At 35.4% G+C, this 23,946-nt stretch overlaps 1 protein-coding gene across 1 annotated transcript in view; it reads left to right on the top strand.

Moving 5' to 3' along the window:
• The window catches only part of ATP13A4 (ATPase 13A4), a 112,259-nt gene extending 91,003 nt beyond the window's left edge, over positions 1–21,256 (top strand). The window contains exons 25-30 of the mRNA XM_039850710.1: positions 64–136; positions 10,086–10,257; positions 10,958–11,148; positions 12,246–12,334; positions 15,690–15,770; positions 21,003–21,256. Of these exons, the coding sequence (XP_039706644.1) occupies positions 64–136; positions 10,086–10,257; positions 10,958–11,148; positions 12,246–12,334; positions 15,690–15,770; positions 21,003–21,215 (819 nt within the window). The 3' untranslated portion in view covers positions 21,216–21,256. The remainder of the gene's footprint in view (positions 1–63; positions 137–10,085; positions 10,258–10,957; positions 11,149–12,245; positions 12,335–15,689; positions 15,771–21,002) is intronic.
• The last annotated feature ends 2,690 nt before the right edge of the window (positions 21,257–23,946 follow it).

Here is a 23,946-nt window from a genome sequence, read left to right as displayed (position 1 = left end):
TTGACGTCAAATTTCATCCAGAAGGTCATAAGTTTTTTGAGCCACTTTTCTTTTTATTTTCAGGAGACCAACAGCCTATCAAATTATCAGTTTCTGTTCCAGGATCTGGCCATTACAACTCTCATTGGTATAACAAGTAAGCCATTTTTAAAACTTTCTTCCCAGAAGTTCACCCCTCAGATTGCCTCTTTCTGTCACAGAGGGCTTGGTCTACCATAAAAAGAAGGACAGCAGCTGCAGCAGAAGCATCATGTGACTTATTCCCAGTGATGTATACAGAAAGGGAAAAAGAAATAGATCCTCATTTTTGAGTGTTGAAAGAAATCGTTAGCAAAGGAAAAGCTGGCTAGTTGTTTTGCTGTCTTCCATAAAATACAGTGCTTCCATAAAGGGTCACTAAACATTTCAAATGAAAAAAGCACCTTGAAAATAGGGAACGCTGACTTCAGTGTGCTTTTAGGTATAGTTGTGGTTGAAATGTGCCCAATTTATAGAAGCTAAATGGCTTTTATGTTTCTGATTTCCAAATCCTAGCCTCTCAGGATTTAGAGCAAAGATTAAAGGTCATTTTACAATTATACTACTCACCCCCTGCTGCCCCCTAATATATGAACTGACTCCCTAGTTGCTTTGCTATGGGATTTTTTTCCCTCTCCACCTCACCCATTAATCATTATCTTTACTATATTCTATGCTTTCCTCTCCATTACATATAAATGCTAACAGCTCCACTTGTACTTTTAATCTTGTCTCCTCTTACCTTCTCAAGGACTTCGTTGCTATAAAAATCCCTTCTTCCATCATTGTGAACTTTTCTCTGGTCTACTGAATCATGCCCACCAGCATATAAATATATTTTCATATTTTCTTTCTTTAAAAGCTTTTCCTTTACCAAAATCCACCACTAGCTGCCATCCTTCCTATTCTCAAATATCCCAAACGGTTGTGTATAACTACTTTCTCCACTGTCCATCTCTAATTCTATTGTTTCATTCCAATCAGCCAGATCCTAACATTCAAGGGCTTGAATTCAGATATTGGGCCTGAACTGGGGGTTAGGGGTAGGCAGTGGTATGTTTAACAACTCATTTTCCAAAAAAAAAAAATATGTTTGCACATATATGCACATAAGTTTATTATTAACTATTGAAAAGAAAAATGTGTAGTGAGCAATTTTCAAATAATAATAAAATATACAGTACCCTTCCTTGCCAATTCCATTTAGCTAATTTTGATTCTTACAGAATACTTTCACTGAGTTTTGTATCCATAGTCAATTTATGGTTGCTATTGATGACTGAATTAGTTTCAATGTGAACTTTTGTTGACATTTTTCTTTACCTGAATGAGCAAAACAACAAAGATCTATGTTGAAACTTCACCATTCATTAGTGGTGTGAGCAACTTTTTTGCTGAATTGGATGATAGTTTTCAAATGCTGGAAAAATATTTTTTGGTAAAAAAAAAATTGTTCATGATGTAATGGCTACAGACATGACACACTTTTGAGTTTAATTTCCATTATGAACTTCAAATACAGAAATAATACTAAACTATATTAAAATAATTAAGAAATTATCAGTTTTAAGTATTCATTATCTTTGTTTTTACCATATTTAATTGTAAGTTTATATAATTTACTTTTAACAATGGCTGTGTTTAATAATTGGCTTGCAAATTTAGCAGCGTTTGGCTCTGGAGAGCCAGTGTGAGACAGCTCTAGCCACCACTGAAGGAAGATACACATTACTGACACATGAAAAAGTACCAGTCTTAGACTGCCCCTTCTATATGCCTCATGGTCTTGCTTTCACACTATTTCTTCTTATATCTTCTCTTCATAATCTTAACAGCCATTATGTCAACTTATCGTTTTTAAAACTTGTTCAAAAGCTCTGTTTTTGAAGAATGAGCTCAAGGCAAGCAAATACTATCTATGCTCCAGCTGCCACCACCCCGATGCTGCTCCTGTCAAGTCCATGAGTGACTTCCATTGATAGCAACGGCCACTTCTCTTTCCTCATTGTCCTTGAATCTCTCAACAGCATTATCTCTCCTCAAAAGGTTTCTTCTCTTGTGTTTTGTGATACCACACACCCCCATATTATCTATCACTTTCATGAATACAAGTTCTCCATCTCTTTTGATGGCCTCTGCTCCTTTACCTTAAGTGATTTTAATCAATCGTATAACTTTAATGTCATCTACATGCTGATGAATCCCAAATTTGTATCTCTTACCTTGATGTCTATCCTGAGCTCTGGAAATACAGCTACTCCGCATCTGATATTGGATGTTTAACAGGATGCAGACTTTACATGCCCAAAAGAAACTCTTTATTATACCAGATCTGATATTCAACAAAGTCATTAAATATTTACTTAGTGTCTAGTTTGTACTACTTGCTGTATAGGAGTGAAAGAAAAACAACAAAATGAAGTTAATATTGTCAAGAGAGCAATGTAAATGGAGCTCGGAGGCCTCTGGGAAGCTAAGCTAACTCACCCCTCTCCTGGTGAGAAGTGTGCTAAACCATAGATGGCTATATCCTGAACTGGCTTCGCATCATTGAACTCCCTATTAAGAAATAAAATCTTTGCTAGCAACAGGCATAAGCAATTAATCAAGTATGGCACAGTGTAAGTCAGCTTGCCAGCACCAATCATAGCTCCTTCAAAATAACTTGTGTAACCCCTCTGAGAGCTCTTCTTTTTCTGTCTTTATAAACTCTGTCTCTTTCTTTTCCCCTTGGAACACAGTTAGATTTCTATCCAAATCTATATGTCCTAAAATGTAATTCCTAAGGCCCCAAATAAAGGTATTATTTGCTTTGCAGTTCTTGGTCAAAATTAATTGATTGGCACTTGGAATATGTCAGTAAAAAAAAACAAAATGAAAACAAAATTTCTTAAAATAACATCACTGTCTACCTAGTTGTTCAAAGACCTGAAGACATCCTTAATTTCTCTCTTTTCTTTACCCTTCACATCCAGTACATATGAAATTCCTATTGGCTCTACTTCCAAAACATATCCTGCATCTCTTCTCTCCATCTCTACTATAGCCACTGTCACAAAGCAATGTCACTTCTTCTTTGGATTACTGCAATAACCTTACAACTGATCTTGCTTCTACTTTTACTTTTCAACCAGTGATAAGAATGCTATTTTTAAAATTTAAATTTTATTGTTATAGTCTGGCTTAAAATGTTCCAGTGGCTTCCCATTACCACTAAATCCAAAACTCTACATGATTTGTTTCTGCCTAATTTTCCAGCTTCACCTCTAACCACATTGCTACTCATTTACTCTTCCAGGCACCCCAGTTTTTCTGTCTCTTGAGCATTGCCAAGCTTGTGGTCTCCTCAGCACCTTTAATTTTGCTATTTCCTTTGGCTAAAATACTCTCCTTTTAAATCTTCGTATGACTTTACTTTTTCTTATTATTCAGATCTAAGCTCACCACCTCAGAAAGGTCACTTTAAATAATGACTAAGCCAATTATTCTCTGTCACAAAATTCTGCTTTATTTTTTTCACAGTACTTTTCACAATCTGGAATTATGATATTTATCTATGTTTTCATTTGCTTTTGCCTGCATCCTCTCGCTCAGGTTGTGTTCTCCATGAGAGTGGCGGGCCTCTCTTCTGTCTTGATGACTGCTATATTCCCAATACTTCTAACAGTACCTGACATATCAAAGAAGTTCATTAAATATGTGTTAAATCTATTGAAAAAAACACCCTGGGACAGTCCTTATTGTTAACAGAATTCTCTTTTACATCAAAGCCAAATCTATTTCTCTGAGACTTTTACCCATCACAGTTCTGCCATTTGGGGTATCACAGAACGGTCTGATTTTTCTTACCAGAGCAGTCCTTCAGATATTTGAAAACAGTTCTCATTTTTTTCCTGTGATTATTCTCTTCTATATAATAAGCATCTCCAGGGCTTTCTCTATTTTTTTTGCAAAAATAACTTGGCTCTTTTCTATTTTCATAATTGATTAACATATATTCACTGTGAAAAGAAGATAAAACAAAGAAAAAAACATCTTTATCCTACTATCCAGAGCTAACCAACTTAAGTATTTTGATGCATTTCTTTCCAGTCTTTTTTATTTATATAAATGAAGAAATTTGAATTGTGTTCTCTGTATCCTGTTTTTTTTTAATTTAACTTTATAACTAATATTTGTTATTAAATATTTTAATTCTTTTTTATACTGTGGTGAAAAATATGTATTATAAAATTTGCCATTTTTACCATTTTTAAGTGTGTTGTTTAGAGGCATTAATTATATTAACAATGTTGTGTAACCATCACCACTATATGGTTCCAAAATTTTTTCATCACCCCAAACAGAAACTTTGTACTCATTAAAAAATAACTCCCTATTGCCTTTCCTCTAGCCTCTGGTAACCTCTAATGTACTTTTTGTCTCTATAAATTTGTCCATTCAAAATATTTTGAATAATGGGCATATTTCAGTAAGTCAAATAATACAATATTTGTGCCTTTGTGCCTGGTTTATTTCAATTAGCATAATGTTTTCAAAGTTCATCTATGTCATAGCATGTATCAGAACTTCATTGCCTTTTTATGGCTGAATAATATTTCATAAATATGTGCATGCCACATTCTTTTTATCCATTTATCTGTTGATGAACTTTGGTTGCTTCCACTTTTTGGCTGTTGTGAATAATGCTGTAATGTATATTTGCATTAAATATCTGTTCGAGTCCCTGTTTTTAATTCTTTTGGTATAGGTGTAGAATTGCTGGGTTGTATGGTACTCATATATTTAACTTTTTTGAGAAGCTATCAAATTATTTTCATAGCGACTGCATCATTTTACATTCTCACCAGCAATGTATGAGAGTTTCAACTTCTCAATCTTATCAATACTTGTTATTTAAATTTAAAAAATTTCTTTAGTTATTCTAAAAGGTATGGGGTGATGTCTTACTGTGGTTTTGCTATTCATTTACCTAGTGACTAACAATGTCGAGTATATTTTCATGTGCTTATTGCCTATTTGTTTGTCTTGTTCAGAGAAATCCTTATTCAAGTTATTTGCCCATTTCTTAACTGAATTTTAATATTTTAGTTCTTGAGTTCTTCATATATAAAACCTTCACAGGTATGTGATTGTATTTTCTCCCATTCTATATGCTGTCTTTTCACTTTCTTGATAATGCCCTTTGTTTTACAAAAGTTTTTAATTTTGATTAAGTCCAATTTATTTATTTATTTTTCTTTTATCGCTCAAGGTTTTGGTGTCATATCTAAGAATCCATTGCCAAATCCAAGGTCATAAAGATCTATTCTATGTTTTCTTCTAAAAATTTATGGTGTTTAACTCTTAATTTAGGTCATGGATCCATTTGCTGTATATGGTACGAGGTTGGTGTTCAACTTCATTTTTTTTCCATGTAGAAATTCAGTTGTTCCAGCATCATTTGTTAAAGAGACTGTTCTTTCCCCTACTGAATAGACTTGACAGGCATGTTGAAAATTAATTGGCCATAGACGTATGAGTTTAATTTTAGATCCTCACTGGTCTATGTCTATTCTTGTTCCAGCAGCACACTTTTAATTATTGTTTTTATAGTAAGTTTGAAATCAGGATGTGTAAGTCTTCAAACATTATTCTTCTTTTTCAAGACTTGTTTGACTCTTTAGGGCTCTTTACAATTCCACATGAATTTGAGGGTCAGCTTTCCCATTCAGAAAAAAAAGCCATTTGAATTTTGATAGGAATTGCATTGAATCTGTAGACCACTTTGGGTAGTACTGACATGTTAACAATATTTAGTCTTCCAATCCATAAACATTAAATATATTTCAATATATTTATGTATTTTTAAATTTCTTTCAGCAAAATTTTATAGTTTTCAGTGTACAAGTCTTTCTTCTCTTTGGTTAAATTTATTTCTAGGTATTATATTCTTTTGGGTGCTATTGAAATGGAATTGTTTTCTTAATTTCCTTTCTAAATTGTTCATTGCAAATGTATAGAAACACGAGTAATTTTTATGTGTTGGTCTTATACTCTACAACATAGCTGAATTTGTTTATTAACTCTAGTAGCTTTCTTGTGGATTCTTTGAGATTTCCAATATACAGAATCCTGTCACTTGTGAATAGAGATAGCTTTACTTTTTCCTTCCAATTTGGATGACTTTTATTTTTTCTCTGATTGCTCTGGATAGAACTTCCAGTCCAATGTTAAACAACAGTGGTGAAAGTGGGCATGCTTTTCTTTTTCCTGATTATAGTGGGAAAGCTTTCAGTCTTTCACCTCAAGTATAAGGTTAGCTATAGGTTTTTCATTATAAAGTATATAATCATGGGGATTACATGTAACATCCCAAATTTATAAAAATTTAGTTTCAATTGATACCTTACTTTCAATAGCATGCCAAAACTCTACTATTTTATAGCTCTGTCTCCCTCTTTTATGTTGTCACAAATTATATTTTTATCGATTATGTGTCTAATAATCTAGGTATATACTTTTTAAATACATTTATCTTTTAAAATCTGTTGGAATAAGTGGAATTAAAAACTAAATTGAAATAATACATATTTTTATATTTGTTCAAATAGTTACCTTAACTAGACAAAATGAGAATGTCAATAAAAAAATGGAAATTATAAAAAAGATTCTTTAAAAAGAATTTCTTTTGGCTTCTTTTTTTATAATTTCCATCTATTGACATTCTCATTTTGTCCATGCATTATTTTCCTGATTTAATTCAGTTCTTTGAGCATATTTCAGATACTTTTAAAGTCTATGTTCAGTAAGTCCAATGTCTGGGCTTCCTTAGAGAAAATTTTTATCCATTCGTTTTTTTTCATTGAATTTTATAATGTCTTAACTCTGAGAATCAGCTTCTCTCCTTTCTCTAGGGCTTTTTGTTTTATGTCTTGCTGTTTTCTGAAGGCTGTAGTAGTCCATTTGCTCAGTGACTTTCCTAAACTATTTTTGTAAAGACCATATCACTTGTCATGTGTGGTCACTGTTTAGTTAGTGTTTCAATAGAGATTTCCTTGATCTCCATGAGTTTAAAAATATGAACAGCGAAATAAGCCAGACAGCAAAAGTTGAAAATCACATGATTTCACTTATATGTGGGATATAAACCTAAAAGCTACAAAAAAACAGAGGCACATGGACATGGGCTATAGACTAGTGGTTACCAGAGGGTAGCGGGGATGGGGGAAGGGGAAGGTAGATGGGGTAAAGGGGGTCAAATATGTGGTGATGGAAAGAAATCTAACTATGAGAGGTGAACACACCGTGTAAATATATATATATACACACACACACACACATACACATATATAGGCTTTACTGTTAAAATGTACAGCTGAAACTTATTGGATTCCGCTAACCAATGTCACCATTAAAAAAATTTAAAAATTAAAAAATAAAAATTAAAAAAATAAATTTGAAATAAAAAAATTAAAATGAGAAAAAAATAGATAAAAATATAAACAAAAGAATACCTCTTTTAATCTTTGCAGATGAGTTCTATGCTGGGGCACTTCGACACTTAGCCAGGCTTGTGCTGAGTCTAGAGGCCATCCAGAGATGAAAGCATAGGGATTTTCTGGTCTTTTCTGAGCATCCATCTTGCCCTGGGCATGTATACGGCTTTCTACATTCTCCATTATACACAGGTGATTGTGAACACCATAATTTCCAAAAGAAAAAATTTTAAGCTTTTCTTTCCAGGCTTTAGGCTGTTATTTTTTGAATCAGCTATAATCTTTTACCCCCAGGTGATTGCAGATAGTTTGTTAGCCCTACAATGCTTTTGAGCAAGATATGCTGCTTTTCTACCCCAAATAAGTTTTGTAGGTGAACAAGTTAGAACATACATACAGAATAATTTGTGGATAAAATCTGCTCTTCCCCTCTGTAACCAGGGACCAGTGTTCCCCACTGGGAATGTGTCTTTACGACTGTCACTGAGGTGAGGAGGGAATGAGATAAGGGCACGTAAAAATGCACAAAACCAACCTTCCATTTTTAAGTTCCCTTTTTCTTCATTCAGCATTTGTTTGGATGCTGTAAATATTTGTTTTTCAGAGTTGTGATAAATTTTTTTTTATCATTGGTTGTTCAAGAGTATATAATTTAAATTCCACATATTTATAATTTTTCTATTTTTCTCCTGTTAATGTTTTCTGGTTTCATAACATTGTGAATGAAAAAGATATGGTGTGTAAATTTATCTTCTTATATTTTATAAAACTTATTTTGTGGCCTAATATTTGATCTGTCCTGGAAAGTGGTCTGCATGCACTTGGGAAGTGTATTTTCTGCTACTGTTGAATGAAATGTTCTGTATATGTCTGTTAGGCTCAATAAATGTATAGTTTTGTTCATGGCTGCTGTTTATTTTTTGATTTTCTGTCTGGAATATCTATCCTATGTTCAATGTGGAGTTATCATCTCCTATTATCATTGCTTTGCTGTCTGTTTTTCTTCAGTTCTGTTTATATTTGCTTTATATATTTCATTATCTTAATATTTGGTGCATATATATTTACAATTCTTATATTCTTTTGATGAATTAATCTCTTTGCTATTATACAATTATTTGATTTTGTATCTTGTGACAATACTTAACTTAAAATCTATTTTATCTGATATGATTATTACCACCCATGCTTTATTTTGTTTACCATTTGCGTGGAATACATTTTTTCATGCAAATAATAAACAAAATTTGCTTCACTTTCAGCCAATATGTGCTCTTAATGCTAAAATAAGCCTTTTATAGACAACATATAGCTGATGCTTTTTTTTTTATTATTTTAAGCCACTCTGTGTTCAATTGGAGAATTTAATCTATTATGCTTAAAGTAAATTATTAATATGTAAGTGCATGCTAATGTTATTTAATTTTTTTTCTGTTTTGGTGTGTCTTTTTTTCTTTCTTCCTCTTTTGCTATGTTCCTTTGTGATTTTATGATGTTTTTGGTGGGGGCTTTAATTTCTTCATCTTAACTTTTATGTATTTATATAGCCATATATTAAACTAATAAATTAATTTCAATTGCAATGAAAACTATATTTTTACTTCTTTTCTATATTTTGTGTTAATGTCAGCATTTACAACTTTTTATAATGTTTAAACATTAATGAATTTCATAACTAATTATTTTAATATTTTTCTATTTTAACTTATACTTTGTTAAAAGTGATTTAATCATCACTCTCATAGTATTAGAGCATTCTAAATTTGACTACATATTCACCTTACCAGTAAGTTTTATACTTTCATATGTTTTCATGTTGCTATTTAGTGTCCCTTTTTTTCAACTTGAAGAACTGCCTTTAGCATTTCTTCTAGAGCAGGTCTAGTGGTGATACAATCTCTCAGTTTTTGTCTGGGAGAACATCTCTCCTTCATTTCTGAATTACAGGTTCATCTAGTAAAATATTCTTGGTTTGCAGGTGTCTTTTGTTTCCTTTCAGTACTTTGAATAAATTTGGTTCTTATAGTTTTTGCTTGTTTTTAGAAGTTTTTGTGGAGGAATCGGATCTTGAAGCTGTTTACTCTGCCATTTTGCTGATGTGACTTATTATATATAGATGTGCCATAATTTATTATAAATTATGCTGTAATAAACATCTTTCTATATTTCTGATTTTTTAGCATAGGATAAATTTCCCAAAGTGGAATAACAATGTGAAAAGTTATGAATATTTTTCAATCTCTTCATATTCATTGCCAAATTACCCTTCAGAATTTTAGTTAATTTACATTCCCACAATCAATATATGAAAAGTGTGAATTTCAATACTCCCTCACCTATAATTTAAGGTTTTGCCCATTTAATAGACACATAAAAAAAGCATCTTGTGATTGAACTATCTACTCTCTTAAGAATTCCTCATATAACTTCAGTTTGAATCCATTTATTATTTTGTTCCCTCAGTTTATAATGTACTTTAATTTACCAATTTCCTCAGATGTGTGGGTCCAAGAAGTTACATCATTCTTCTGATGAAGAATACCACATTTTCATGCTCTCTTACATATAAAACTTGAATTTATTTTGTAGTGAATTTGAATGGTGTCTATCCCAAGCTGGTGCCTTTCAGACCTGCAGGACGACTGATCTCCCCACCTTTGCTGCTCTCTGTGATTTTCAACATTCTTCTGAGCCTGGCCATGCACATTGTGGGCTTCATTCTGGTTCAGAGGCAGCCTTGGTATTCCATGGAGATGCATAGGTATGATCATAGCCTTGATTCCAGCTTCCCACATTATAATTTCTATGAAAAATAATCTGGCCCATATAATGGGAGGCAAATGGGTCTTCATTCTGCCAAAGGCTTTGGCTTCTTTAAATCCCTTGGGAAATTTTCCAGTGACTTTCTCTTTTCTGTAGTACAGTTTGATAGTAACATTCATTGGCACTTATCTTTGCCTGTCTTGGATAATGATCTATGATCAGCTTTTCTATCTAGGGTGACAATGCATTGCAGTTTGCCTGGGCAGCCCCAATTTAAGCCTGATATCCCAATGAAATTATTAATATTTTTTTCACATTCAAATCTGTTCCTATTGAATAATAAAATATATGGTCACTTTACTTACAAACGTTCAGAGATCTTAAGCCACTAGAGGGAAGAATTATGACTTACTAAACTCTTTCTTTCTAACATACACACATTTGGTGCCCAAATTATTGAATAAATAACTTTTTTTGTTTGTCTTTCTGTCTGTCTGTCTATCTATCATCTATCTATCCATCCATCTATTCGAAATATAAATCTATCTGTTCTGGTTTCTGTCTCCTTATTTTTTGATATATTCTTTCCCAAAGTGTAGGCAATTATAGAAGTATTGAGGACATGGAGTCTTGTAGATATAAATGCTCCATAGGAGCCTATCATCTTAATTCATTAGCTTCTTTGGTTTCCTTTTTAGTGACTGCACAGTGCAAAATGAAAACATCTCAAAGTTAACTCCTCCACTTGTTCCAGAAAAAGTGGGAAATAATGGTGCCTTCACAAGTTTTGAGAACACTACTATATGGTTCTTGGGAACAATGAACTGTATCATTGTGGCTTTTATCTTCTCTAAAGGAAGACCATTTAGGCAGCCAACCTATAAAAACTGTGAGTAGAATTGTACCAGATCAGAGGTGAGAGGTCATCAGAGAGAAAGGCAAACATGCCTGGGTCATTCAGGGAGCAGCTGCAAAGTTGGCACTTATTCCAGGTTTCCTGCTTTCCACTCTGGGTCTCTGTAAACACATTGCACAACCTTATTTTGGGGTCTTTTACTCCTTCCCTCAAAGCTGCATTAAATACTAAAGTTTCTGTATCCTTCACCAGAAGTTTGTCTCTAGGGTATTTTCATGGGATCGCTCCAAATTGAGAATACTCATTTATTTCTCTACTTGTCAGAATTCATCTTGCAGGAGATGGGGAAAAGGGTCACAGCACTCAGTTGAAACATGTCTCATGCAATGAAGACAGTGGTCAGGATGATATCATGTGGTTGGCAGGCTGGGAGTGGGTCCAGCCTAGAAAAACCAGGCTGCAGACAATTGTGGAGGCTCTTGGCCAAAGCACTTCTCACTTCCTTACATTCTGGGCTGGGAGTAGGTTTGTGTTAGCAGAAGTGGGTGAGTGACTTGGTTTTCCTTTGGGGCATTTATTTGGACACCATTGCTACTCCTCTAATTGGGAAAATTTAGAAGCCCAAGATGAAGAATCAATATCCTCATAAAAATTCGTTCAGAGAAAATTGTTTTCCCTTCTTCTTCTTGAAGTACATGATTACAATTTAAATAGTTGTTTATTTACAACCCTCTTTTTTCTCCAGAAAAGAATTTAAGGTAGAAAATTTGCATTAAAGAAACTCAGATAGTTGGATGCTTTTAAGACACTTATTTTATAATAACTAAAAAAAAATTTTAGTAATAATATAAATATATTTTGTTAATGTTATCCTATATATATTTCTCACTTTTATTAATTGAAACTCATAACATGGATGTTAAAATTTCCACTTGCCTCAAGGACATGCACAGAAATTATAGAGGTGAGATCCATTGCATAGAAATGAGTACTTTCCATCTATTATGCTATGTTTGGATGTAGGAATCAAGTAAATTTAATCAGCATTAATCTAGAATATGTCTTTCAATAGATGTGACACTTTATATTCTGATTTCTCTAAATGATAGCTTGTGTTCTTATTTCCTCAGATATATTTGTCCTTGTGCTGGTCATACAGCTGGCTGTGTGTCTATTCATTCTATTTGCTGATATTCCAGATTTATATAGGCGTTTGGATGTAAGTCTTAACATAGAAATATTATGATGTTTTATAGTTATTTAACACCCTGACTTCAAAAAGCAAGTCACAATTGCAATTGACATGAACCCTTGACACCAATTATTCTTTTGGGATGGTACAGTTTTTAAAAATGCCGAATTTACTTATATTTTTTTATTTAAGCTGGTCATGAATTAAAATTCTTTCTAGTTTTAATTTTAAGTATTCAAAAGCGTTGAATGTTTTTCTTTTAAAAGATCCCTTTAAGATTAGAAAATCTATTTATACATTTCTTTTTCAAATGTGAAAGAATTTTTCCCTAAATGCTTCTGTTTAGAAGCTGTTTAAAACAGTTTTGTCCACAACATTTTTTCAATTAATTGTTAAATCTGTATTTACATCTTTTTTTTTACCTCTTTAGAAATGTGTTTTTCGGATATTCATACTTAATTGTCTGTAAAACTTACTTTTAAAGAGTCATGCCTTACCTTGTGAACTCCCTTATTTTGTAAATATGAGATAACTTTGAAGCTCTACAAGAAAAAAAAAATTTACATATTCACACAAGGGAAAGATATGCATTTTTATTTTTCTAACCTATCCTACTTTTGAATTACTAAAAGTCCTTTAGACAAGTAAATAGAAATCAGAAGAGTAGACAAAAGGAACTGAGCTTTTTTCACTTAGTACTTTGTAAACCTGCCTCCTTAGCTCTCCATCTCCATCAAAGACAAGTTTCATGAGGGCTAAGATTCTATATTACTCATTCTTGGACAGCCAGCGCCTTGCGTGGTGAATGGCACAAAATGGCAATGACTGACTGACTGATTGATTGTTGTATATCGGGATCCTAAATATAGACAAGCACTTAAAGCACAGTGTATTCTAAACCAACAATACCTTCATGAACCCAGTGTGACATATAAACTAATCTACATTCAGTTTTCATTTTCAAAATTGCATTACTGTGTTTAACAAATTGTCACTGTTGTTAAATGTGTTCATAAATTAAATATTACACATTCACAGAGAAAAATAATGTTTGTCCACTAGTCTTCTAAGTGAGTTAAAACTTCTTAATTCTGCAGAAATTAAAGTTACAACATGTTGGGTTAAGTCACACCCTTTAATAGTGAAGACCCTTACAAGAGTCTGGGTCCTCTGCTATAACAAAATAGAAGACATGTGGTTTGGAGGGAACCTGTGTGAAGTTGTTACCAGCATGACTGCAAAGAATTCTGCAAAGAATTATTGTTTATCTTAAAAATAATTGCTTTTCTTATTACATAAAATTTATGCATACATTTTAGAAATGTGAATATGCAGACATGGAAAATTATAACATTGTTCACTATATCTTTCCATCTTTGAAAATTTATATATTACAAATGTGCATTGACTGATTTTTGAAGTTGATTTTATTTTAAATGGAATCATTTAAAATGGAATAATTTAAAATAAAATTTTGCAACATAGCTATTGCTCATTTTTTTAAAAAAATCGTGCGAAATTTTTTTTAACAGAGAATACATTCACATGACTTAAAATTCAAAAGTTATAAAGGTTATACAGTGAAAATCTCCCTCTATTTATCGTTCCCTAGCTACCAGTTCCCCTCTGTGGAAGCAGTTGATGACACCAATTTATTACACATACTCGAAGACATATTTTTTACATATATATGCAAATATACATATATTTTTATGTGTATATTCTCTCACATTTTCACACAAATAGCAGCAAACTATTACCTTTGTCCAGGTCTTCTGAGCTGGAGAAGTCAGATGAGATAAGATGTGTAAGAAAGATTTTTGAAGAATTGCCTATGGGAGAAAAAATTAAGAAGCCAGAGAGGTTGGGGAAGGCACCATACTGTGTGGGTTTGCCCCTGTGAAGGAGATAGGAAAGAAGGAGGGTGAGATGAATTGAGTTTCAGATTGCAGCACAGTTCTAAGACAGTCAAGTCCAAGTTGCCCATTAGAGGCATCCAGTGTCTCACAAGAATGACTCTGATTAGAAGCCCTGCTGTCTTCAGTTATTAACTATGAACGGTCTATGGGAAGTGTGGCATTAGGGTGACTTTGGTGGTAGATTCTAAGCATAGCAGCTGGAGTATATGCCATTTATCCTGTCAACAGCAGATCTGGGTGGAGCATTTTCATGACTGCCACAATCACATAAACAATCCTGCACCTTGTTCTTCCATGTTAGAGTGTATTTTGGTCATTGTTCCATATTGGTGCATAAAAGTTCCTCATCCTTTTTTTAATGCTAAAATACTATTTCATTTTATATATATAGTATTTCATTATATATAGTATTATGAAATATATGAACTGTATATGAAATAATATAGTATTTTATTATTTACATATATATACGATAATTTATATGTAGTTCCCTATTGATAGATATTCAGATGGTGTCCAATTTTTCTATTTCAAACAAAGCTGCAATAAAAGAACCATATACATATATCATTTCAGCCATGTACAAGTACATCTCTAGGATAAATTCCTAGAAATGAATCTGAACTTTTAATTTTAACAGCATTGCCCTCCAGAGGTTTGTACCTGTCTTTATTCTCACCAGTGTACAAGGCAATGTAAGAGGCGGTGCTGGGTACAATACAGTGTACTTGGCTTTGTTTCACTCATTCATTCATTCATTCAATCAATCATTCATTTAATATATGTATATAACATATATGTCATCCACCCAAAGATGGGTTAGGGAAGATACAGAGGAAGAGGGGAAATAAACAGATAGAGCCAGCTTGCTTTCAGCCCCACTGGCTCTGTCGGAGAGTTCCCTTGAGACACTGCTGCCTGTGCAGCTATATGCTGAGAGTAAAGCCTTGACCCAGGCCACAGAAGCAGGGCTCAGTTGAGGAGACGTGGCACCAGAGAGAAAAGGGCAATGCTGCCCACGTGGAGGTTTGACACATGTACCCTCAGAGCCTCTTGGGAGTAGAGCCACGTTCCTGTATTCCCTCACAAAAACAAAATAACGCAAGCAAACGAAAGATACTTTTATTATCGGTTTTGGTGGTAAAGTGACCAGATTTATTTTAGAAAAAATTAAGTTACAGAGAATAAAAAGAAGAAAGATAAAAGAAAGAAAGCAACTATCATAGTTCCCAAATCACTGGAATCACTGGACATAATCTTTCCACCCTGTTTTCTGTGCATACAGGCATAGAAATACTTACATATATAAAAAAATATATGCACATAATATATATACACGCATATATGTATCTATCTATTACATATGTAATTTATAACCTATGGAAACATGCACTGTGAACACACAAACATTTTCCAGCACATATTTGCCTTCAGACTAACGGTGCTTCTTCTTCTCCTGCCAGTTGCTCTGCACTCCTCTTCTGTGGAGGGTCTACATTATCATTATGCTCAGCTGCAATTTCACTGTGTCCCTTGTGGTGGAGGTAAGTGCCCTCAGGCTACCCATTACTAGGAGGGGGGCATTTGGGGAGGAGTCTGAGAAAAGAACAGCTTTAGCTGACTAGGCTCAATAGGGCAGCATGAGCAATGCTGTTTCCTCTGATGAGTTCCAAACAAGGCATTTGTTGTCCTATCTGAAAGTAGAGCTGGGGAGAATGGAATGATCCTAAAATCCTATTCATTTCTAAAATTCACAAATCAAGACCCAACTCGATTCATTTTTGGAAATTGAGGCGTAATTCATACACTATGAAATTTACCTTTTAAAGTATACAATTCAATTTTAGTATATTTATTGAGTTGTTTAACCATCACCACTATCTAGTTCTAGAATGTTCTCATCACCCCAAAAGAAATCCTGTACCCATTAGCAGTCACTCCTCATTCCCCCTTCTTCCTTCTCCATCCCCTGGCAACCACTAATCTTTCTGCCTCTATGGACGTGCCTATTCTGGACATTTCATATAAAGGAAATCATATAATATGTGGCCTTCTGTGTCTAGCTTCTTTCACTTAACAATTTGTATCATTTTTACTTGGTAATGGGAAGTGAGATTCATAGTGAGCTTTTCCCAGCTTTTATTCTTCAACTTCCACTTGCTGCATTTCTTCAGTAAAATGAGCTTATGCTCCCCATTTCTTTGCTACATGGTTTACTTTCTCTTTTTGCAGTGCTGTTAGACACAAACTCCACTCTTCAAAGCTTACTGTTAGGGGGTACCCCCCAGAAGGCATCCATTTCGAAGGAGAGGTGAGCCGCAGGTTACTATCTGTCCCTATTCTCACTCGCAGTTACAAATCCAGGCTTGTTCCAGGGGAGGGAGATCCATGGTGGGCTGAGAGGACCTGGAGCCTGACTTCCCTGCAGTGCTTTTTAGGCAGGAGCTCAACAAACCTTCCTTACTAAGCAGAGTGAGGACTGCACTGGTGCTGGTAGCAGAACAAGACATAGAATAGAGTACTTGAACTTCTCTCTGGATGCTAAACCAGGGCTTCTCAAACTTGAGTGAGCATCAGAATCACCTGGAGGATGTGTTAAAACAAAGATTGTCCAGCCCTGCCCCCAGCATTTCTGATTCAGTAGATCTGGAGTAGGCACATATTTTTGTTTCTAACAGGCTGCTAGGTGACTCTGGTGCTGCTGGTTTAGAGATCACACTGAGAAGCACTATACTAAACCATATGGTTTCCAAACCCACCACATTAATAAAAGAACATCATCATGAGTATCCTCACACTAAGTAGCAGAAAGATGGTCTTTGCCCTTTAAGGGACTATGTATCTTTTCCCCAACCACAATCACATTATTTCCTCTGTCTAGTATATCTTTCCCACTTTTGTCTGTTGAAATGCTATCCCATCCTCTATGGCACAGCTGTAATACTATCCTCTTCATGAATCTTTCCTGATGCCTGGATTTGTTAGGGAAGTAACAAAACTTGACTAACGGTGGCTTAAACAATAAAGATGATATTTATTGACTCTCTTAACAAGGACATCAGAGTAAGTGGCTTCAGTGGTGGTATAATGACTTGATGTCATTGAGGAGTACTGTCACCTTTTCTGTCCCACCATGCTTAGATGTTGGTCTTTCATGTTTGTGCTTGTTGCTGACAGTGCCCAGATAGCTTCCAAATAGCTGGAGGTATCAGCAAGTTTTTCCCCCTCAGGAATGAACCTTTTATCAGGAAACAAAAAAAATTTCCTATAGCCCATCTGCGGACTCCCTCTTATGCTTCATTGGTTAGAACTTTGTCTCATTGATGTACTGAATAGAATTGGATTCTGGGAAAGTGAATTTATGCTAAAAAGTTAGACGGGCATAGACTGTGTATGTGTATAGGTGAGCAGAGAAGATTTGGGAGGAGTGGGCTATAGGGTAATTAAGCAACAAAGTCTTCCATAGTCTTGTAGCAGGAAATCATTCTGCAGTCAGTGTATTTGCAGTTAAGAACGTAAGCTGGGGGTATTTTCCCTTGGTTTGAATTCTGGCTCCACCCTTCTTGCTGCCTGAGTTTGGACAGCACTTGCTACTTTACTTTTCTGTGTTTCCTCATCTGTAAAATAGTGATGATAACAGTACCTACCTCAAGGGTTACTCTGAGAATGAAATAGGAACAGTGAAAAGCACATAGTAAGATTAATAAATATATTATTGTATTTTTTCTGTGATAATTATGTTAACTCTTGTGGTACTTACCATTTTTGTATCTTTCGATCATTTGGGGATTTATTTATTCATTCACTTTCCTCAAGTCTTTGTTGACTATGTTCTATGTCCTAGGGCACGATGCGAGGAGAATAAAAATGACAAAGAAGTAGAGCTCACAATCTACCGAGAGAGAGGACAAACGCTATAGTTATTTGTGTATAAATGTCTTCTCTCACCTGCCATTAAACTACAGAAGTACCTCAGAGATATTGTGGGTTCGGTTTCAAACCACCACAGTAAATCCAATTGTAATCTTTTTGCTGGGGGTGAGGGGCACTGCCTTCAATTTGTAAAAAAAAAAATGCAACATCTATGAAGCACAATAAAGTGAAACAATAAAACAAAGTAGGCCTGCATGCTGGTGAGAACTCATCTCAGTAGCTGCAGCACCTAAAATGCTGCTTTATTTTAATAGAAGCTGGGTAAATGTTTATTCAATTCTTAAGTGTAAAAAGTGACCCTGCTCATCCCCAGCAGATGGAGTAGGCAATTTGATACTTATAAAAAAGAATGTTTCTCTTTTGTTTCTTATGTTGAGAGAAATCAAGACACTTGTGGATATTTAGTGTAGGTTCCCAGAAGCTTCTACCATGGGAAATAACATTGCAGGGTTCCAGTTCCTACCCCCCAGGCTCCTCCATGAAGTTACCATTTTCCCTGCTGTCAGTAACAAATCAGGAACAAACCAGACTCATTTGAGTCTTTGCTAATGGCAGTCATAATGGGGAATCATGAACTCTAAGATTTCCTGCCTCAAGAAGCAAGCCTAGCAAAGTCAGTAAAGATCCCAGACTATCATGGATGCAGCCAGATGTTTTCCTCAGGGAACTCTAGATATGCCTGACAGAAGATATTAAGCATTCCTTGGATGGGCTGTACTAACTGCATAATACCTTGCCAGCCTGTGGTAGAGATAGTTCAGAGAGGTTTTGAAGGACAGGCATAGGGGATGGCTGGCTTCCTTTTGCACAGTCCTGAATATCGTCTGGTCTGTTCAGAGGTCTAACCCTAACCTTAATCTTAGAGCAGCCCCAGCAAGCAAACCGGTTTGAATGAGGCCTTGTTCTTACTTTGCCAAGTTCCATGATCTAACCTTCAGCTGAAAGGCACAAGAGCTGACATTCATAGCTTTATTTCCTCTCCCTTTTTAAAAATTGTTTGTGTGTTTGTGCATATATGTGTATGTGTGTGTATATATATATATACATATATATACATGTACATATGCACTCATGCATATATATACACATAATATACATATGTATATATACACCTATATGTATACATATGTATATATATGCATATGTGTGTATATATGTATATATATGCATGTGTGTGTATATAGATATGTGTACATATATGAATTATTTGAGGAGCCAGATTTTGGGGCTTTTTTTTGAGAAATGGAATCTTATCAAGGCATTCCTTTTGTTTGTAGTTCTATTATGCATTTAATTTGCAATGTAAAGTGACAGGACAAATTATCTGTCAGGGCTTTAGTCTCCTTTTCCAGAGCAACAAAGTGATACAGGTCATCATATTTCTAGAATTGTAAAAAAGCTCAAGGCATGGCATAGAGCACTAAAGTGTTGCGTGTGAGTGTGCGTGTGTGTGTGTGTGTTGTTTTGTTTCATTGTTTTATTTAAAGCCTGCTAAGATTTCCTGCAGGCAAACTAGATTTTAAAACCAGTAATTGGTTACCTATGATCCTGGCTTATCCCAGCTTCAAGGAGAAATATTGCTCTTGTGTTAAATTAAGGAGGACAAAAACCTTGCTGTAGGAAAGTAGAATAACAGATCTGGCTAGGTGAGCCCTGAGGTTTGAAAGATGCTGATAAAATCGTTACATGGATCTCTAAGAGCCTGCAGGTGGAGGATCAGTTTTTATAGGAAGATTCAGACCAGCTGTCCTCTATTATTTCCATGAACAATGGGACTCAACTGTCAAAGATGGGTGGATTTCAAGAAAACTACAATCTCCGGTAAAGTTCTAATTCTGTGGGACGGCTTGGCTTCTCATATTTTTTTCTTTCATGATAACTTTTAGGATGGTCAACCTTTGTGACTAAACATGATAAAAATGAAAAACTAACATGATAACCTCTCATACACTCTGTATTGTAACCTAAAACTTGGGCTCTATTCAAGGCTCGGTCTAAATCATGAAATAAAATGGAATTCCAAAATGTTTCCAAAAGACGTATCTTTTGTAATCTTAAAAAAATGCATTGTAATGAATATCATCCACGAAGGTTAGAGGTATATATGAATATGGCCATAGTGCATAGCCATTTATTAAATGAATAGTTCAGAAGGGTGAGAAAGGAGGTAGCTAGGCCATGCCACGCCCTGCATTATTAAAAGATTTATATAATCCTTATAACAAATCTAAGAGGAAAGAATTATTATTTCCAATCACTGAGGCTCACATAGGGTAATTAATTTGCCCATAGTAGGTATCAGAGCAGAAACTCGAATTTAGATCTTTCCGACTCCAAGACTGTGGCTCATATTACAACTTTACTAACCTCTGTTCATGACTGTGCAGTGTTGTGCCAAGGTACACCAAAGCCACATCATACACGTGGCCCATCTTTCTATTGGATCAATTCCATTTGGTGGTAATTTTAAATGTCATTTTATATTAATTAAAATATGGATGCGGTAAGGAGTGAACTGTGGAATTTGAATGACTTTAAATTTAATTCATATACGGGATTTGGAAGAAATTTTATTCTTGAAGCAGACTATTTCAAGCTATGTTTCCAGGTTCTTGAAACTATGCACTTCTGTCTTCTTCCAGAAGAGCACCTTACATGGAAAAGTTTGAGAGGCTGAGACCTATTGTGTGTAACCACCCTGGATTTGTTTGTCCAGGGTTGAAGTCCTTGGTCAGGCTGGATTTGAGCAGTCAATGTAGTGATATCTTATTGGGATCTATGGAAGGTCGAAACCTGGAAACACTTGACCTCTGATTGTAAAGAGTAACTCTTTTATTTTGCAGGAGGCCATTATTGAAAACCGAGCCCTGTGGATGATAATCAAAAGGTGTTTTGGCTATCGATCAAAAAGCCAATATCGAATATGGCAGAGGACTTTGGCAAATGACCCCAGTTGGCCCCCATTACACCAAACCTCCTACTCTGACCTGCCAGCGTGTGGCAGGGGAGTGTCTTACAGCAATCCAGTGTTTGAGAGCAACGAGGAACAACTTTGAGGGCAATGGATAGCCACGTTGATAAAATATAAAAGCAATGACGAAAGGGACCAGTTTCAGTGATTTTTAAGCAATGAGACTCTTACAATATCAGCGGGAGTTTTTGGAATCAAAAACCTGTTCAATCATGGTGACAAATTAAAGTCTGTTTGATAAAATACTTTCTGCAAAGCAGAACACTGCCCTGGAAGAGTGCTTTCCTCTTGGCTTCTGAAAGTGTTAGAAGTGTTTGGTGAATCAAGAATGGACCAAGGATGGCGAAGGGCCAAGAGATTGGAGGGTAAAGATGTACTCTTTCTTCTTAAATGATATATTTTTTAAATAAGTTGAGGGAAGGTAGCACTATGTATAGTCATAGAATTGTAATATGTTAAACATCATTTTTGAATTCTTATTTCATTAATAGAAAAAGGAAAGCGTGGGAATCATCACACCAATCTTTACTGTCTAATTTCCTTTCTCTTGTAGTGCTTTTCAGATTTGAGACTTTTTTTCTACTTCCCGCCTTCCCCTATGTATTAGTAAGTTCAGGCTAAGCTGATGCTGCAGTAACAAACAACCCCCATATCTCTGTGGCTTAACACACTAGAACTTTCTTGGCCCAGGTGTCTCTTTAGAATAGCTCTCCTCAGAGTGGTGACTGCTTCAATCTGATGACTCCACTGACTCAACAGAAGGACTCCATGTTTACTGTGATAGGAGAAGGAAGAGACTGAAGATGATAACACAAAGGCTATATACTGCTTCACTCCAAAAGCAACACACATCTTTTCTACCACTTGCATCTCATTAACCGGGGATTAGCAAAGGACCTGGGGAGTATAGTCTCCTGTATTTATGGCTGACTTCGAGGGCATGTGACCTGTATAGTCAGTCACACAGGGCTTATGCTTCAAAGTGCCTCACATATGGTTTAATGCTCTGCTGTTGCCATCTTGAAATTTTTAATTTTTGAATGAAGGTGCCACGTTTTCATTTTGCACTGGGCCCCACAAATTATGTCATTCGTTCTGCTTGTATTCCTGGGAAAGGAAAGAAAGTGGCACATATCAAAGAGCCCTGGTAGGGTCCATTACACTGATCTCCTGACCCTATGAACTTATTCTGTGTTTTAAGAAACCTTCATCTCACCTGCTAACTCCAGGAATTTTCACTCCTCTGCTCTATCTCTTCTGAGAAAAGTTACTCTTGTGCTACAATGTAATACATTATCGGATAACCTACACATTTCTTAAGATTGAGGCTTCAGTATTCAGAAAATGAAAATTTCCCTTATTTCATCACTATTACAGTTTGGTTATATTGGATTCATTCAGCATAGAAAATACCCACATTATTGTTAGTTTAGCAGGCAACACTGAATTATAAGAGGACATCCACAAATACTATTTTAAAGCAAATGCAAAATTTTCGTTATGAACATCAAATCCTAGGTGAATGTTCTGGGCAGGGGTGAGTGTCCTGGCCCAGGATAAGTAGCTGGCTTTTCTTCTTATCAATAGCATCTGCGGTCATTCTCTTCCCTAGCTGAACTCTTGAGCACTGTTTGTGGCTCTGTGACCGCGAGTAATTCTGGGAACATGGTGTTTCCCATCCATGAAGGTACCTAGGTGCTTTGGGTTTTAAAGTAGAGTATGAAGAATCATTAAAATAGGCTGCAGAATCATTGTCTTCCTTGGTACAGAAAGAAATATTTCCTTTTACAAAGTCAGCCTCAGCAGTTACGTGACAACTCTGGAAAAGTTTTTCTAAAACTTATAGTTTTTCTCATTTTTCAAAAGTGGAGGGCTGTGGACAGGGCAAGCTGGAGATGGTCTACAATCTAGTGATGAGCAAGAACAGCGTGCACAGTTCGTAATTAGGAGAGCTCTTGCCAAGTGTTGTCACCTTCACTAGCTCATTTGAATTATGCAATTCTCCCATACTCACACAAAGAAGGGCTTATTATCTCCACCTTACAGATGAGAAAACTGAGACCTGGGCCTCAGACATAATCTACTGAGCAAATCTTCTGTGGCTTCCAAATGCTTCCTTATTACAAAGCTCCAGCAGGGCGGGGGTGCTTAGTGTGATCTCACAGGTAAACAAAGAATGAGTTTCTTATTTGTTAGATGGAAGGAAGCAACCCTGTGTTAATATAAGAGCCTTTTATTCAAATGAATTCCAGGCATCCTGCCAGGCTTGGGCTAGAGGTATGTTAAAAAAAAAACAAACAAAAAACAAACCACAAAGCCTGAGTGTCTGTCTTTCTGGGATTGAGTTGCTTTTGCCTTGATTCTAAGTAATTCCATCCTCAGCAATTTGCACGTGGCTGATGGGGAACAGGGATGGAGGACTCTGGTTCTCCACCAGCCAAACAGTCCTAAAATCTTTGCCAAAAGGAACTGATTCTGAAGACTGTACTTAAGACTAATTATATTTTAGAGGCAGTAACTGAAGGAGCAGGAAGTGCTTAGTCTGGAAAAATGGGGTATTGAAATGTGAGAATTGTATTTAAATCCTTGAAGGGTTGTTGTGGGAAAGGTTCTGACCTGTGCCAGGTGGCATGACCAGTGGATAAACAGCATAATGGAAATGGCTTCAGGCTGACACAAAGACCACTGCCCTAATAGCACGATGGAAGTGGAAGCTAGTGACCTCATGAGGTGTGCACTCTGTGACACTGGAAATGTAAGTAGATATTCAAAGACCAATTGCAGAAGGAAGTCTAGTGTCAGATGAAACTCAACTA

This window comes from Pteropus medius, unplaced genomic scaffold, assembly GCF_902729225.1.
Source record: "Pteropus medius unplaced genomic scaffold, Ma_sr-lr_union100, whole genome shotgun sequence".
NCBI lineage: Eukaryota > Metazoa > Chordata > Mammalia > Chiroptera > Pteropodidae > Pteropus > Pteropus medius.
The sequence above is the reverse complement of the archived record's forward strand: the minus strand, read 5'-3'. Positions and strand labels throughout refer to the sequence as shown.